Below are 18,452 nucleotides of genomic sequence, written 5' to 3'. Positions count from 1 at the left end.
GATCACCCACCTCTGACTGGTTGAAGCAGAGGAGGAATTGCTGTTTGGGGCCTCGTTAGAACTGCCAAAGCCACGGCTCTCAGTGCTGCTCCTCAAACGCAGAACTTTTCCTGCCTGGCGTTACTGGGATGACACATAGCCGGGGAAATGGGAGAGTGTGGCCACTTGCCCCCGCCGGGAGGGCTCAGGGGAACTGGTGTGTGACTTAAGACGTCAGAAGGAGAAGGGGATTCTGACTCAGAGTGGACAGCGACTGCCTTTGACTCTGGCCCTGTCAGGGCCTCGGACATCCATCTCATCACCAGTATCTCCCGAGCTCTTCCAGGAGTGAAGGTTGAACCCAGAGGTTAGTTGCCAAGCAGTCTGCAGCCCTGCTTCCCCACGAGGTAGGGGGAATCCAGACCATTCTCTGGCTCAAGCCAGAATTCCAAAGCAGGATTCCATACAAGGCACGGCTGCACCTGTCCCCCGGCCCACTTTCTTGCTGGTCTCAGCCTCCTCAGGCTGAGGCTGCTGTAAGAAGGCCCCCCACTGAGGATCCTGATTCCTTCAGCTCTGTGCTCAGAGCTGAGCTCCCATAGAAGAATAAATCAATCCTGCAGAGCCCAGGCGGCCTGCTGAGTGCCTCCCGGGGTGTGCCGGGTAATGAAAATAAAGCGCCAGGTCTTCCAACAGGCCGAGCTTGGGCATCCCTGCTGGGAGCTCCTGGAGGGGCCACTGAAGTTGCTGGGGGATCCTCACAACCGGGCCTTCCCCTCAAAGGGGCTCTGAGCAGAGGCCCTGCATCTTTCTCCACCAGTCACGCCTTCCCTGGTGGCTGGAGAGAAGGGAAGAGGCCCTGGCTCCACAAGGACCACTGGTCCCTTCCTGGCTCCTGCTCACTGGAGGGCAGGCATCGACAACCTGGGTACCAGTGCCCATCTAGGTCACTTCCTTGCTGTGTGACCCTGGGAGGTCTCTCCGCATCTCTGAGCCCGCTTTCTCCCTTACAGCAAAGCTGGGACTGGCCTGGTGTGATTCTTGTGATTCACTACAGTGTCCAGGGCAGTGCTGCTCCCGGAGGCTGAGCTGTCTGGCCCGTTTCTCCTATGCTGACCTCTTCAAGACAGATCCCACTTGGCACCCACCCTGAGGAGCTCAGGCCAGGTATCGTGCTTTGTGGCGGCTCCTCACTAGCCACGGGTCAACATCAGCATCTTAAGGTGACCTCGGGAGGTCCTCAGTGGACATCTGGACGCCCAGGTGGAAGGGGGTGTGGTGGGCCGAATAAAGGCCCCCAAAGATGTTCATGTCCTAATCCTTGGAGCCTGCGAGTGTGCTGCCTTACATGGCAAAATAAATTCGGCAGATGTGATGAAATTAAGGATCCCCGGATCGGGGGAGTGTCCCAGGTGATCCAGGTGGGCCCTAAGTGTAATCACAGTATCTTTATAAGAAGGAGCAGAGGGAGATTTTTGAGTACAGGAGAAGGAGCTGTGTTGACTTAAGTGATACGAGGAAGAGGCTACAAGCCAAGGCATGTGGGTGGTCTTTTCCTTTTCCTTGCCTTTAGTCCACTGAAATCGATTTTGGACTTCTGGCTTCCAGAACGTAAGAGAATAATTTTATGTTGTATGAAGCCAATCGGTAATCTGTTACAGCAGCCGTAGGAACCTAACCCAGGGGGCTCCTGAGACTTCCAGCCCGCACCGGGGCTTGTGGGAAAGGGCAGGCCTGTCCCCACTGTGGGCAGGTTTTCTCTGGCTCTGTGCCGTCACCTGCCGCGTGGCCCAGGTGTGTTCCCCTGGCTCTGCCCAGAATCCTCGGATGTGATCTGGGTGTGCGGGTGAGGTGGGGAGCCTGTCACAGATCTACAGCTGGCGGCCTCAGGACGCACCACAGGCTGTGCAGCGGGGGCTCCGGTCGTGTCTGGGGGTCGTTGCCTCCCAATTACCACGGCCCTTCCTGTCTGCTGGGAAAACATCTGGTTCTGTCTTCCCACAGGGCTCAGGGGTGGCAGCCTGGGGAAGGGCCCCCACCGCCTTTTGCCCGTAGAGGGGCCGCCACGCCAGCCCTCTTCTGTGGGAGGCCCAGGGCCACTGGGTTCAGGTCAGCTGTCCCCGCAGACGCAGGACTTGACTGATTTCATTGACTTGCTACTGCTGACACGCCCCTCCCTGGCTGCGAGCCTCAGTGATGAAATAAACCGGCACCTCCAGGCTGGGGCGCCGCTAACAGAGGCTGCCTCTTTAGAAGTGCGTTCAGGCGCCCAGGGCAGGGACTCAGTACTGCAGTCTGCCTCTAGGGAGCTGGTGGCACCAGCTCGGGAGCCCTGAGCACAGGAGCAGGGCCCAGTCACACCCTCGTCTCTGTTTGTCTACGTTTGAAGACTCACACGATTCACAGAGGGAGGAAGTGGCTTACAGAAATCCTGAACGCAGAATGGAAGAGTAAAGAACCCTGGACTAGGGACAGCATCCACGAGGGCAGGAGGACAAAGCCGAGTCTCCGAGGGGACAGACAACGGCTGGACTTTGGCTCCCCGCTGGCCAAAGCGAAAAGGAAAATGTGGCCAGCTGCTCGCCGGCACCAGCTCAGGGGGCTCTTGGGCAGCGAGGTGGGCAGTAACAGCGCTGCAAAGACCTGCCCCGCACTGCCGGAGGGCCGTCTGAGCCAGGTGCCGTCCACACCTCATGAGGCAGGTGTGACTCCCATTACACTTGGGCAACTGAAGCTCCTGGAGCTCCAGGGCCTTCAGGGGGTGAGCGGGTGCTGAGCTCTGACCTCGGGTTGGTCCTTCTGACCGAGGTCTGGGCCACACCAGGCCCCGCCTCTCTCCCACCCAAACTACCACAGCTATGGGAGCTGCGTGCTCCCCACGAGGGAAGGATTCACAGCTTTGCCCTCCTCATCCCCAGGGGCCAGAAGCCACTCTGCACCCTCATCCACTGCGGCCCCACTGGGGGCACCGCCTGGATGCAGCTGCTCCCGTTCGGTGCTCATTAAAAGAAGTCCTCCTACAGCAGACGCCCCTGTGAGTCCCAGAAAGCACGGTCTGCTCCCCACCTCTGACTGCCAGGGCCCGACTCACCCATAAACCTTCAAGATGACTCTGTGGAGCGCCCACACTACGGACCTCCAGAAGAAGGGGGCTCAGGTACAAACGCCACAAGGGCCACATCTCCAATTGGCTTCATCTTTACCCACAAGGCCACTCTTTTAAAATGAAATGTCTGCTATTAATAGGAGGCCACTGGCTTACAAAGAAAGATGCTGTGAAGTGTAAACCTTGCAGAGGGATCAGAGTTTTGATTTCATGGTCTCCGTCTGTAATGCAGGGAGCAGGGAATCCCAGTGCCAAGAGACCCCGACCGCATAGCTGCCCCGGTCCCTGTGCATCAGCAGTGGGCAGCTGAGTCCCGAAGTTTATACCCACGGGCCATGAGGTCAATTCCCACCATCGATACTCCCAAGGAAGCAAAGAAGTCAGTCTCTGCAACTCCAAGACACTCCTAGTGGTCCCGCAACATTATCCTGTGCATCGCTGCCCTAGGAGACTTCAGCTCATCAGTTCCAAGCCAGATTCCAGGGATGCTCAATTCCACCCCAGGGAGAGCAGAAAAATAATCAAGGTTCCAACTTTAAACCCAAACCATGCTTGGTGTCTCACAGCCCTAGAGGGGTCCTCAAAGCCTTTCATAACTGTTATTTCATTCATCTGGCCTATGACAATGCAGGACAGCTACTATTCCCATTTTACAGATGAGGAGACCAGTGGAATCCTGCCCAGCACGGGATGGCCCAGGACCAGGGCCAGGGCGGTGGGAGGGTGTGGCCGCCAGCTTGGAGATACTAGAGGGCTCAGGCTTCCCCGCCTCTCACCGGCAGCTGCAGCAGCTTCGTGGCCAAGTGTGGCTTGTGCTCCCTAGACCCCCGGTTATCCAGGGTCCCCGGTGGCTGGCCAAAATGGATGGGGGCTTTACGAGTTCATGTTGTCTCACGTCTGAGCCTACCAAGACTCAGAAATATTCCTGTCCCTCCGTCCAGGGTGGCCAGCAGATCTGGAAACGGCCATCTGGTGGCTCCATCTCCCAGCCCAGGGGAGACAGTGGTGGTCTCTAGGGAGACCCACGTTGCTGAGCTTGGAAGAACGTGACCGCCCCTCATTGGGGAGCGTTTCAGAGGCATGGGGCCTGATCCATGGATAAATGCCAAATAGTGAACAGAATCACCCTGGTTACCAGGGAAACCGGGGCAGCCAGATCGCCCTGCCTGTGCTCCTTCCATCAGCAAGCAGACACTGGACCCTCCGTCTGGTTCTAGTTCATCTCCCTTCCCAGATCTGAGCATCCCAAGGGGGAGTGGCACCTAGCCTGCAAGTGACCACCCCTCTAACCTCTTCCAGCCTGACGCTGCTAATCAGGCAGACGTTCGACCGAGGGGTGAAGGACAGGACCCAGATGGTACCAGGCCTGCCTCAGCTGGGTGCCCACCATGCACGCCCCACCAAATGCCACTGAGCTGCAGGCCAGACACTCACCTCGTACAGCAAACAGCCCAGAGACCAGATGTCAGACTTGAAGTTGTAGCCGTTCTCATGGATCCTCTCCGGTGACATGTAGTATGGTGTCCCCACTGAAACACAGCAAAAGGATGCGTGCTTATCCTCTGTGCAGGGGCAGCACAGGAGGGAGAGGTGGGGAGGGTGAGGGCTGGGGAGAGGCCTGGCCTCAGCCTCACCAGGATCCTGGGCAGCCCCCTCGCCCTCTCTTCCTGTCCCCTCCTCTGTCAAATGAGAGGGCTGGGACAGACTGGAAGTTCCCACGCTGGCAGGGCCCTAAAAGTCCCTGGAGATAGGGACCCACCCAGACCTGACAATCAGTCTGGGGGCTGAGTGGCTCAAGACTGGTGTTTCTGCCAACTGCCCGGGGGGAGTGGGACACAGTGGCCAGGCTCTGGGAAGCAACGGACCAAAATATCCTCTAAGGTGACTGTTTGAATCCCAGAAGAGTCCAGATAAGGCTCTCAACAGTGAAAACAACCACTGTGAATGTGGACCAACCACGGTGTGTGTGTTAGCCCATCTTACAGATGGGGAAACCGAGGCTCCGAACAGTGGCAGGACTGAGGTTCAAACACAGATCTTCAGGCTCCAGAAACTGAACTCTTAGCCACCACCCTTGGCTACTAGCACCAATCAGCATGTCCAGACTTGGGGTTGCCTGAGATTTCTTAGCCAGAATAGAAAAGATACTAACCATTAAAGAAAAGATTGATTAACTGGACTTCATTAAAATTAGGAACTTCAGTTCACCAAAAACCCATTCAGAGAGTTAAAAGGCAAGCCACAGAGTGGGAGAAAGTCGTCTGAAAACATATACCCAACAATGGCCTCATATACAGAATATATTTTAAAACTTCTATAAATCAATATGCAAAAGACAAACATCCCCCTCCCTCAAATTAGCAAAAGACTTGAAGGGGTATTTCACAAAGGAGAATATCCAAGTGGCCAATAAGCACATGAAACGATATTGTGTTTCTCATTACTCATCAGGGCAATGCAAATTAATAGCACAGTGAGGTACCACCTACCACCTACCCACCTGAATGGTTAAAGTTAAAAAGACTGAGATAAACCAAGGTGGTGATGTGCGGAGCAACTGGAACCCTCATGCATTGCTGACGGGGCCATAAAGTGGCACGATCACTTTGGCAGCATCTACTACAGCTGAACACTGCCTACACTATAACCCAGCAATTCCACTCCTAGGTACACGCCCAAGAGAAATGAGTGCTCTGTCCATCAAGAGACATGATCAAGAACGTGCAGAGTGGCTTTATTCATAATAGCCGGAAACTGGAAACAAATGGTAATCACCAGTAGAAGAGGTAAACTGATAATGTGGTCTATTCACACAATGGAATACTAAACAGCAACGAACAAGAGCAAATCTCAGGTATGCGCCACAAAATGGATCAACTGCACAGACGCAATGTTGAGGGAAAGTAGCCAGGCACAAAAGAGCACCCACTATTTGATTCCATTTTTATCAAAAACAGGAAAAATTACTTTATGGGGGAAGTGATCAGGAAAGGGCTTGAGAGAGCTTTACTGTATGCATATCATGTCTTAATTAAAAAGCAGAGGAGTCACACTTGAATATCTGGAGCTGGGCAAAGATGGGAGGATTTCCTGACAGGTGGTGAGCTCCCCATCACCAGAGGCGTGCAAGCTGCAGCAGAGGGGCTGAATTGGCATGGCCGAGGAGGGGCCCAGGAATCTGGATTTGTAACCACAGATTTGTAACCTGAGATTCTGATATCAGTCCATTTGGAGGATGACTGTTCTGGAGGCTTTAGGACCAGATTTTAAAGGTTGCTACACAGAGGACATTTTCACCGGCCTGGAGTCACCATGTGAATGTGACAGTGGCTGCTGCTGTTTTGGCCAGAGTCTGTGAAGGGAGCTGGAGTCCAGTGTGGCAGAGGCTGAGGCTGAGTTGTGGGCTGATGACCCTAGGAAGGAGGGATGTCCAGCACCACATGTGGGAACACAGGGGACCCTGGGAGGGGAAGAGGCCTTTTGATGAGCTAGACTAGGAAAGTGACGGGTGCCCCAAACCAGGGGCCCAGACTTCAGGCTGTCATGGGCCAAAGATGTTTCAGAGCAACTTATGTTTGCCAAGTAAAGGTGTTTAAATAAAACACAAAATCCCAACTACCATTTCATGTCACTACTATTCAGTTTAACACTAGAACAAGTATTTGGGTTGGCCAAAAAGTTTGTTTGGGTTTTTCCATAAGATCTTAACAGAAAACCCAAACGAACTTTTTGGCCAACCCAAATACAGACTCCATCTCAAGATCAAGGACAGTACTTCACATTGAAAAAGTTTAGCTGTTTGAAAACTTTATCATCTTGCTTTTCTCATCTCATTGGAGACGGGTGAGAAATTCTATCATGCCTGACTTGTAGAGGCTGTGAACAGTGTCGGAAACCCACGCTCCTGGCATGAGCACGCTGGCGGCAGGACCTCGTTACCAAAGTGTCCCAGTGCCCTGCCCAGGGCTGGGTCATAGCAGGCACCTTCTAAGCATATACTCACTGAATCAATGAACCCATCTGCATGTTATCAGATAGTATGTAGCAGGGTTAACACTTTTTTTCTTGTAGTCTAACACACTATTTACTTAACTGACGTCTGCCCAAGAGGGACTACCTGATTAGTGCTTTATCAGGGTACCAAGCATCCTTTGATGGCAATAATCCCAGGAGAGCAGACATCACTTAAATACATGTTTTGCGAACTGTGTCATCCTATATGCATACTTAATGGCTGAAATCAGGGGGCTAATTGCTATTCAGCAGAAAGAGCTGTCAGTCAACACATGAACCCATGTGGGATTCTATAAGCAAACTGCGGCTTCCAGTAGCAACCCCTTGTATATTTCAGCCACAAGGGAGCAAAATGAAAATGAACGGGCAAGTGTGAAATGGATGACTTGTCATAGCCAAACCACAGGATGAAATCCAAACAGTTCTCACTTAACAGCGGGAACCTCAGACCAAACTATAAGTGTTTCTAGCACTCAGGGTGCTGTGGGGGCACGTGCCTATGAGGTGAGAACAGTCTCCTGCAGAGAACAACCACAGGGGGCTGATGGGGTGCAGAGACAGCGGGGGAGGGGCAGAGGTCAGAGGCCCTGTCCTCAGTGAGGGACAGCAGTGCCCACCGTCTGGCTGCACCACATCCTTAAGACCCCTGGCCAACCCTTGTCCCCGACCTGGCCAGGTTGGGAGTGTGGGCTGGCCCTGACACCTCTCACCACCCTCAGTCTTATCCTCTGCTCATTCTAGATGAGTGGCCAGGCTTTGGTCTAGGGCTGCCTTGGCCAGGCCCATCCAAAAATGAAGTCTCTGAGCAGCTGTTCCCCCTGCTCCAACCCCGGCCTGCCCTCCAGTTCACCTCTGTGCCTCTGCCTCCCGGTGAGTTCCTCAAGGTCAAGTTAAACTGCCCCCTCCCCTGGCCACAGAGAGCTAGCTGCTTGGTGAGGTCTGGACATTTGGTTTGTTCCCCTGTCCCTCTGCTGGGCCTCCAGATCCCTGCCTCAGCCCTGCTTGGGGTAAAAGCCTGGGGGCACCAGGGAGAGAAAGGTTGGGGGCTTCACCACCCCTTCCCTCCACTCTCCACCCCAACATTCTACCTCTTCATTGCTCCTTCTGCTTGTACCCCAGTTTCCACTGGTGTTAAGGGGGGAAAGGCAAACGCCCAAATGTGATTTGTACTTTCTTCAAAGATGCCACTGCTGCATACGCCATTCCATCCATCCATCCATCCATCCATCCATCCATTCATCCATCCATCTATCCATCATCAATCCATCTGTCTGTCCATCCATCCATCCACCCACCCATCTGTATTCAATGCTAACTGTGCCTTGACGCTGTGCTGGGCCCTCCCAGGAGTGGGTCCATCAGGAGGTGGTGAGTTGCCTGGCCCAGCAAGTGTCCAGAAGGAGCCAGCTGCGCAAGGAAAGACTGGACCGATCAGTGGCTGCAGCCAAACCACCTGGAAGAAGTTGTCAAAAACCTGAACCCCCAGCCCAACCCCAGGCCTGTGGAACCAGAACCTCCAGGGCTGGAACTTGGACACCTGCATCTCCCACAAGCTCCCAGAGTGTCTGATACGTGTTACAACCTGAGAGGGGCTGTGCAAAGCCTCCCAGACCTGCCCTCCTTTCAGATGCGCAGAAACATCGTGGAACAAATGAATTCATGAAGCATTAACGGAGGGAAGTTTGGCCGGCCGCTGGGTCCTCATGTTCCTGCCTCTGGGCAGCTTCTCTTGTCCCCTGACCCCAGGGGAGGGGCTGCCCCCCCCCCCCCCCGGTCTGTGCTCTGCCTCATCAGAGGGGTTCTCAACTTGTGCTAGAGGCATGCAAAGCTGCAGGGGGCGAACACAGCGCCTCGTCCTGTTTTGCCAGCTTTCCCCGGGAATAAGCCTGTAAAACCCGATTTTTATACCAACAGGAAGTGCTCAAACATTATAAAGGGCAATGCACAACCTGCGTGAGTTTTAAAGATAAAAATGAGAGACTTCAAAGAAGTTCCAAGCTTGCAGCGGCCCTGGAGGATGTGACCCTGAACCCCGGGGGAGCGGCGATTCTGGGGAAGAGAGGTAGAAGCTGGCACGGGGAGGAGCCTCCACAGACAGTGGCCCTGAAGGTCCGGCTCCCTGTCCTGCCCAGGGGTGGGGTGGGGGGTGCCCCTGTGGGCCCTTGCAGCCGGCAAGGCAGCAGCACAGTCCCACGGAGATGCTCAGACGCAGAGCGAACGCAGCCAGGGTCTCAAATCCCCTTCCAGCATCTCCCCGTCAGACCTGCAGGCTCCCAGCCCCGCCCCCAGCCTCCCCTCCGGGGATGGAGCTCTGCATATGAAAGAGGAGCCTAACAAACCCTGACCTTCCCCGCGTCTTCACCTGGAACTCCCAGATTTCAAACCGGGCAGATATCAGAGGAGAACGCGGGACCTCAAAGCAGAGGCTGATTAAAGGGCCCCGCTTCCCAAGATGCGCCACTCCTGTCAAAACAAACTCTGCCGTGTTTTGAAATGCTCACGGTGTTTGAAACATGTTCATTAGATATGAAAAAGGCAAAGATTTCACATGAAGGGGAGGCTGCGTCTGTGGGCTGCACTTCTTCCCCGAATGGTGGTTTTGAAAATGGCTGGGAAACGGGGTGTGGGTGCTGACACGCATCTGCTGGGCGGGCCGCGAGGCCTGGGCACCATCCTGACGGCAAAGGAGCTGCACCCCAGCTAGGTCTGAACCCACTGCAACCACTGGTGAGCAGAGAACTGAACGGCTGTCTCCGCCTCGTCTCCCCATCGGTGGAACACGGGGTGAACTCATGGTCCTCGGGGTCCTCTCAGCCACGCTTCAGAGCCTCGGTCTCCCTCTCTGGAAAAGGGGGATAGTTCAACCTCCTGGCACACAGACATGCAGGCAGAAGGGCTCTGGGAAGGCTCTGCTGCTACCACAGACCCCGGGGGGTGGAGCTGGGGGGCAGTGAGGGGAGTGGACTGAGGAAAGGAGGGCTGGGGGTGGCCAAGTGGGCACAACAAAGGAGCAGGTGAGGACGAGGACCAGATTCCTCCTCGATGCTGCACGAGACCCCGGCCTATGAAACTCCCTCTCCGCTGCCCCCAACATCAATCAGGCCTCACATCCTGAGGGGGCTGGCCGCTGCCCTAGCAGCTCCGCCTCACCTGGATGACTGGCGGCTTAGCCCCCCGCTGTCCTGCCCCTTCCCACCCGTCCTACACCCCAAGGCAGGGGCCGTGTCCCTGCCCCTAAGGCCGACTGGCTCATCCCTCAAGAGAGAAAAGCCGGGTCCTCAGCCTGGCATTCGACTCCAAACTCCAAACTCTCCCCACTCCCCGCAACGCTGGATCTCTGGGCAGCAACACATACACGCACACGCACACGCACATCCCTACAGGCTCACCTGTGCCGCCACTTGTTATCAAGTTCTTAAATTAATTACCAGCTGACCCCATGCCAGGCTACACTGGGCCCTCTGGAGAAGCAGCGACGTTGAGAAAACACTGCACTTTTATCAGCGTTGACTTGATTCCAGACCGTTATATCTGCCTATTTTTAGTTCCCACATGGAACATCTCTAACAGATATGAGAGTCAGGTAGCACGATTCTGCGATTCTACGCAGGACCCTGTGTTTTCCAGGTATCAGGGGCTCATCCAAGGTGGCTCAGGGAGCCTCGGATGGAAACCCTGGCGTGGCCATGCCTTGCCCGCCACGTGGCTCTGGCTGGAGCACCACCCACCTGGCATCACAAAGGTGCTCGCCTCACTGCACCTGGAATTCCTCCCCTGGTAACCGGCTGTGGTGATTCCCACCCCCAGGGCGGCTGGCGCACTAAACAAGACACCACCTGGGACATGGTTATTAGAACAGCGCTTCCCCCGCAGGCTGTAGGCTCCAGCGGGCAGGGGCCTCCCGGGTGAGCGGCCCAAACCTCTGAGTGAGTGAATGAACAAGCTGGGGTTTGCATCCTAGGCCCGGGTCGATTCCTCATTGGCCGTCCCCTTGAGCCCTTCCCTTCCCTCCCTGCCACCAGCTCATCTTGTTCTAACGGTCTGTGTCCCTAAAATGCCAGGGATGCGGCAGACAAGCCAGGAGCCACTCACCAGCCACAGGTGCTCTCCCCCCGCCAGGTGTCAGCGCTTAGAACCTGGGCTCCACCTGCCGAAGCAGGTTTTCTGGGCCAGTTGTTCCCAGGTGTCCTGGGCTGCCAGGACGAAGCAGGAGGTCTCCAGGGACACATCTGCATGACCCTCTGAGCCCACACTGATGGGGCCCTCGGGGCGCCTGGCCGTGGGCACACTCACGGGGGCGCTGTCCTGACAGGAGAGGCTCAATCCTCCTTCCCTGTGGCCCAGGACAAGCCCCAGGTCCCACACGGCCCACAGCTATGAGGCTGGGTGGGCTTCCCCGCAGGGCGCTGTCAGTGTTCCCCACCCAGAGAGCTCACTGGGCCCCAAGCCCACTTCCCGGCTGGTGCCGTGGAGAGCTGCTGACTCCCCAAGGGCTCCAGACCCTGCCTGCCCAGGGACCACAGGGATGTGGTAGCACCTCTCTGAGCCTCAGTTCCGTCATCTGTCAAATGAAGGTATAAGCCTTATGGGGATAACGTTTTAAGAAGCAACATGTTTTTCAAACATCCTTTAAGCCTTGTCTTCTTTGTTAACCCACCTCCTTGGCGAGTTCAGTGACTATAGAAAACGGAAGTAAAGAGCAGCCCTGGGATGGGGTGCGGCAGCTCCAGCCGTGCACAGCCGAGTCACGGAGCCCAGCACTGTGCCTGCACACAGTGGGCCTGCAGGAGACGGTTCTGCCTGCCCTCACCCAACACCACCCTGGGACTGTCGGTCTCGCCACCAGTCTGGGGGCCCCGAGAGCAGAGAAGGCTGCATCCTCTCATGTCCCCATAACCTCACGTCTCAGGCCCAGCCCAGGGCCAGGGCGTTCGGCTCGGGAACGCGAGAAGGAGGGATTTATGCCCCACGGCCATGCCGGGGCTCAGCGGCCTGGGAAAGCCAGCATGCCCTGACCGCAGGTACCTGACAGGGGTTGCCCCCAACTGGACCTGTTCCCCCATCCCCCCGAGAGGCAGTGTGGAGCCCTGCACCGGCCTGGGTGTGAGCCTGCCTTACCTCCCACCCCTGATCCCAGCCCGAGGCTGCCCTGTCTCCTCTGCGGAGTGGGAAGGGCCTTGCTCTCCCAGCCCCACAATTTGTCTTGCAGCTGCTGCCGTTGCTTGGAGCGAGACTCTTGCTTGTAGCTTGTGAGCTGTGTGTAGGCAAATCTTTCATTTTTCTTTCATTATGCCGGCGTGTACTGTCACTTAATTTTTATGTATGCAATCCTTCCTGACAAATATGGTCTGCTGCCTGGTAATTCGTCTGACGCTCATTCTGTTCTGCGCTCTAATTACGGCTCCTATTCCTGACACCGAAGCAGCCGCTCTGCCACCGCTGGGTACCGCACCTGTCAGCCCGGCCATGGCATGACTAATGCCCTTTCATGCCAGCCTCGTGTTAGCAAATACGGAGGCGGGGAGGGGGCTGGGGGAGGAGGAGGCAGGAGGAGATGGGATGTGCATAAGCCCTGACGTGGGTCAGCAGCCTCCGGGGCAACGTGGCTGCCGGGGCAACGTGGCTGCCACCAGGGCATCCCCACATAGTAGGTGCGCAGAGATGCAATGGATGCATAATTCCTACCCACGCACAGGGTCTGGAGGCGCCTCCGCCCCCCAAGTCCTTCCCGCGTCACGACGCAACTGCAATTAGTTCAATCTCCTGCGCCACCAAACGTGTGCACAAGACTTAGCTGTGTGCAGAACCTCGCTATGGAAAGGGGCTCTTTCTCCTGTGTCTTGGAGACCTCAGGCCCTGGGCTTTGGCTCTGCGCTGATGCCGTCATGGGGCCTGGCCCTCAGTTCTCAGTTCTCGCAGCAGGGCCATGCCGAGCCCATGCTTCTCAGCTCGGTGGGCAAACGGCCCCAGGAGGGCTCCTTCCACCCACCACGCAGCCCGTCAGCCACTCAGAGGCCTCGGGAAGAGCCAGGCTTACCCGGGCGGCCTTTTCCCAAGTTCCAATTCCTTCTCATTAATATAATAAGTGCACCAGTCCAAGTCAATAAACTCACACTGTCGGACGAGCCCGAATTTCTGCCCGTTCCTAATGATGTGATCTTAACCAGCTCTGACGAGTGCCGCAGTCTCTTCCCCAGCGGGACGGAGGAGGGCTGGGGCCTGACTGACAGGGGACGGGAGACAGTGGTTTTAACTCTGCTCTTTGACGGTTCCCCCTGAATTTCTGGCCTTTTTGAAGCTCTTAAACCAGAGGGGTAAACGGTCCCAAACTGACAAGACACACTGATTTTCCCAAAGAGAAGGGTCTGAGGGGAGCGGGAAAGACAGTTTCCTCCCAGGAACGGGGGGCTGGTGGCTGAGTTCCCGAGGGAGATCCTTCCAGGACCCCTGAGCCTGGTCCCCTGGAAGAAGCATGGGCCCTGCCCCGGGAGGCCTGCATTTGGGTCCTGGCTCTGCTGCCACACGACTCAGAAGAATCACTCAAGTTCCTTGGGTTTTAGATTCCTCGTCAGCACAAAGGAAGGATCCCACAGACCCTCACATCTGTTTGAGGCATGAATGAAGTGTCACGAACTCACGGGTTGGCGGGTCCTTGAACATCCTTTCATTCTGACCTAACGGAAGAGCCATGACACGCCAGCTGCTAAGGAGGCCGGGCCAGGGGTCCTCCGGGGTCAGGTGGGCACGAGGGTTTCAAAACGACACACACACACACACACACAGTCCGGGGTCAGGTGGGCACGAGGGTTTCAAAACGACACACACACACACACACACACACACACACACACACACACACACACACACACACACACACACACACACACACACACACACACACACACACACACACACACACACACACACACACACACACACACACACACACACACACACACACACACACACACACACACACACACACACACTCCCAGCTGGGAGCTGCCATGTTTCTCCAGACTGTGTGCTGCACCCCGAGAGCCTCCAGCCATCAGGACCTGTATGAACAGTGACAGTTTCCACCAGGAAACTGTGTCTTCCAGAAAGCACCTCCGCCGTCACCAGAAGACGCTGTGTGTCTCCCGGCATGCCGCAGGCTCTCGGGGACAGGGAGACACGAGATGTACTGGCTGGGCCGTGGAGTGCGGGGCGGATGAGTGCAGAACAGAGTGGTTTTCAAGGGGCCAGGCCTGTGGACGCGGCAGCGCACGGGGAGGTGAGCCTCAGGCACCGTCCCCTCAAACGCCACCCCAAAGAGCCAGGAATTGCTCAGGGAAAGGGGAGGTGCCCCCACACCCCTCCCCATCATGAAATGTTCCCCCACGGCCCTGGTCATAGCACATAGGGGACCCTACTTCTGTGTTCCACTGGGGACTTTGCTGGTTTCTAATTAAATGTCATTCTAATTAAACGTAAAATTCTTCATGGGTCCAAGTTTTGCATTCACTCACGTATCCGGATTCTGAAGCTGGGTAGTGCTTAACGTGACCCAAAACACACACGTGACCTCCAAGTCTCCACCGGCGCCTGGCCCTCAGCGCTCCGGCACTCCTGGGGTGGTGCCTACCCACTGAGCTTAGCATTCAAGGCCCCGCCCACCTTCCTTGCCACCCAAGGTCCCTCGACCCTGATCACCTCATCCCTTCCCCCATGCCCTGCCAGCTCCTATTCACTCCCCACAGCTCAGCTAGAAAGTCACCTCTACCGGGTGAGCACTTGGTCCCCACAGCTTTGAAACTGCCTATTTAAAAGCCCAAAACGGGAACAGCTCGAACGTCCCCCAGCAGGAGGAACAGCCTGCGTAGGTGAATGAAGTGTTGAGAACTCCCGGGTTGGCAGGTCCTTGAACATCCTTTCATTCTGACCTAACACAAGAACCACGACGCACCAGCTGCTAAGGAGGCCGGGCCAGGGGTCCTCCGGGGTCAGATGGGGACGAGGGTTTCAAAACAACCAGACGCACACACTCACACACGATGGGATACCACGCGGCAACGAGAAAGACGGAGTGGCTGCCAGTGCGACCACAGAGCCACATCTCCCCACCCCCTAGAGCGTGAGCGCGTGAGGATGCAGGGGAGCCCCATCCTGGGCTCCTCGGGGCCTTGGTTTACTCCCCTCTGGTCACTGTTCTGAAGAAGAATGTCTGGGGTTCAACGAGGCATTTTGCTGTGCTAACCAACCAAAGGCACCATGGGGACAGGGTCCGCATCTTCCCATGTCAGCCAGGACCCTGCGGGGGGTTGGGCGCGGACAGGCCCCTTACCTAGGGAGTGGGCCGCGGTGGTCTCGGAGCTGAAGAAGCGGCCCAGGCCGAGGTCACCGAGCTTCACGATGCCCGTGGCTGTGATGAACACGTTGGCAGGCTTGATGTCTGCAGGGGAAGGACAGGGGTTGGTGTGGGATCAGAGGTGGGGATGGCTGGGGAGGGGCAGGACGGAGGAGGCGGCCTGGGGGTGGGTGGAGGGGAGGGCCCTTCAGGTGATGGGGGCTGAGCCTCCAGTCCTGCTCCCTCAGGGCGAGGCCCCAGCCCTGCCTCTGCCCAGCTGTGGACCTTGAGAAACGTAGCCTCAGTTTCCTCATCTGTGAAATGGGTCTAACTTCACTCTGTCACAGGGCTGCTGTGAGGTCTAGGAGGGCAGGGATTTTTGCGCTCCTTTCCTCTTTTACAGCTAGAGCAGGCACTCTGAGAAAATTTGTGTAACAGATGAAGGAGGCGCTCAGGGAGGTAACCTGTGCTGTTCCCCAGTGACTAGGGCAATGCCTCGCATACGGCAGACACTGATAAATGCAGGTGGAATGAATGTAGGGACGAATCAGTGAAGTCATCTACGTGACTCCTTCCAGCAGGCTCCTTCCTCACAGTTCAGGATGATGTCAACTTTCAAAAACACTTACCTCCTCTGCCCAGCCAACTCCTACTAAGACTTCAAAGCCCATATTAAAGTTCCCTTTTCCAGGATGCTTTCCTTGCCCTCCCAGGCAGAGCTGGTGGCAGTACTGGAACTGGCCATGAACCGGTCACCTCTCTCCCAGTCTCTCCCCCCAACCCTTGCTGCAGCCCCCTCTGTGCTGGCTCCAGGCTGGTGTTGGGGGCTGGAGAGTATGTGCCGAGCATGGTCCCTGTCCTTGGGGTCCATGTAACTACACGGTATTTGGTGCTCCCACCATGGGGGGCCCCTGACAGGGGCAAGAGCCACGAGGCACGGGTGTACATTCGAGCCTGGGGCCTCACACGCCCACTCTCTGACCCCATAAGGACAGGCGAGATGCTGGACACCCACGGGATGGGGAATACAAAGTGGTCCAACTTCCACATGGCTGTCCCTTAAGAAGCCCGGAGCCGAGGGGAAAGCTGCGTCCTGGGGTCCAGCCTCCCTGCCGGCTCTGGGCCCCGAGGCCCCGGCGGGCCAGCACGTACCTCGGTGCATCACCCGGCGGGAGTGCATGTGTTCCACGGCGCTGCACAGCTGCACGAAGTACTTCCACACTGTCCTCTCGGGAATGAGCCGCTTCTGCTTCTTGAAATACTGCAGTGGGGGAGACAGACACATGGGCAGGCCTGGGTGATGGGCCGAGAGGAAGGGCAGCTGTAGGGTACTGGCCCCGTCCTATCCCCAGCAGTCGTCTGTCCGCCGCCAGCACCAGCATCGGGCCCCCTAAGGGCAGGGCAGACCTTACCCAAAGCGGATGTCCTGGACGGCTTTGCTGAAGGAATGCCTGGACCACATGTTTTTCTTTTTTTTAAAAAAATATTTATTTATTTAGGCTGTGCCGGGTCTCAGTTGTGGCACGCAGAATCTTCGTGGCGGCATGCATATGGGATCTAGTTTCCCGACCAAGGATTGAACCTGAGCCCCCTGCATTGGGAGTGCAGAGTCTTATCCACTGGACCACCAGGGAAGTCCCCCCGGACCACATTTTGAAGGCTACTCTCAATCACCCTTTCCCTGGAATCTCCTGGACACGCATCCGTCTCCTCCCACTGCCCGACAGGGAGTTCCTTGCAGGAGCGACTGGTGTGGACTCTCTGCCCTGGCCCTGCTCTGGCCCAGGATGGGGACACCCAAGCCATGCTTGTGGTTCAATCACAGCTCCCCTCCCTGGAGCCAGCGAACCCCAGCACACATAACCATTAACAAGCATGGCGAGAACCTCAAGGAAGCGGGCTTGACATTCTCAAATGGACCCCCTCAGCTTCGACAGGCAAAACCTACTCTGTTGCCTGGAAAATCACACATAATGCTCCAGAAAAAAAACAAACCAAAAAACCAAAAGCCACCCGGGCTGCACGGAGGGAGCTGTAAGTAACCAAAGGACCTGGAAGAAGTGAACTGGGAACGTGCCCTCGTCCACTGTTCAGATCAGCATCCCTCTGGGGGATCTCCTGTGAGCCAGGCCTGTGTGGGTCGGGGGGCATGACTCACACGCTGGTACCTTGGACCCAGGTTTTTGTGCCCTTCAGAGCAACCATCTTTTTCGAAAGCAGCCAGGGGAGAAGCCTTGGCCCCTTTGTCAGGGCAGCCGAGCTGGCACAGGGAAGACGGGGACCCAGGACACACTCCCAGCCTGGGATGGGGCATGGGGTAGAAGGTGGGACCCGAGCTAACCTCTGCTAGGCACATGTCACATGCAGTGTCTGTGCTGGGCCCCACACAGGGATGACTGCACCCATCTCACAGATGGGGAAACTGAGGGCCACATGGGAGCTAGTAAGGGGCAGAGTCACAACAGCTCAACCCCAGGCCTTCCACTCAGGAAACCCAAGTTCTTAACCCACTTCTAAGGACACCAGTAACCACCTGATGAAGGATCAAGATCAGAGAGGCTCAGTCACTTGCCAAGGGTCACCCAGCAGGGGCGGCAGAGCTGGGATTGGATGTGGGCCCCTCCAACATTGGGACAGTCACAGCGGAGCCCCTGGCCTGGCACTACAGCCCCAGGAGGCTCCATTCTCGGAGGAGGCCTCATGTGTGATCTGCCCCGGGCTCCTGGCACGGACCCCCCAGCACAGGACCCCCATCCCTCCCGGGCGCCCCAGACCTCTGCGGTGGGCCGGGCTGGGGTGTTATTCATGCCATGATGTTAGCTTATCCTCATTAGAGCATTTAAGCGGGGATGTGCACGGCTGTGAGCCGTGACTTTCTAACTGTCACGTCCTGTTGGTGTGCGTGACATTTAGCAGGAATGCGCAGAGTCTCTGGTGGGCTCTGGGGTGGCAGCAGCTCCCGGCTTCACCATCCACTGTAAATAACGCCGGCACCATGGCCCTGGTGGTGTTGCTTGGCCCCTG

General features: G+C 56.5%; 1 protein-coding gene across 4 annotated transcripts in view; it reads right to left on the bottom strand.

Annotated features, from left to right (window-relative positions):
* The window catches only part of NEK6 (NIMA related kinase 6), an 85,618-nt gene that overhangs the window by 6,882 nt on the left and 60,284 nt on the right, over window positions 1-18,452 (bottom strand). For all 4 annotated transcript variants that reach the window (XM_033858578.2, XM_033858577.2, XM_033858576.2 and 1 more), the window contains 3 exons: window positions 16,581-16,689; window positions 15,426-15,533; window positions 4,520-4,614 (listed from right to left, as the gene is read on the bottom strand). In XM_033858578.2, coding sequence (XP_033714469.1) covers window positions 4,520-4,614; window positions 15,426-15,533; window positions 16,581-16,689 — 312 coding nt within the window. The remainder of the gene's footprint in view (window positions 1-4,519; window positions 4,615-15,425; window positions 15,534-16,580; window positions 16,690-18,452) is intronic.

This window comes from Tursiops truncatus, chromosome 6 (assembly GCF_011762595.2).
Source record: "Tursiops truncatus isolate mTurTru1 chromosome 6, mTurTru1.mat.Y, whole genome shotgun sequence".
NCBI lineage: Eukaryota > Metazoa > Chordata > Mammalia > Artiodactyla > Delphinidae > Tursiops > Tursiops truncatus.
Note: the sequence above shows the minus strand (reverse complement) of the source record. Positions and strands in the feature narration are given on the sequence as shown.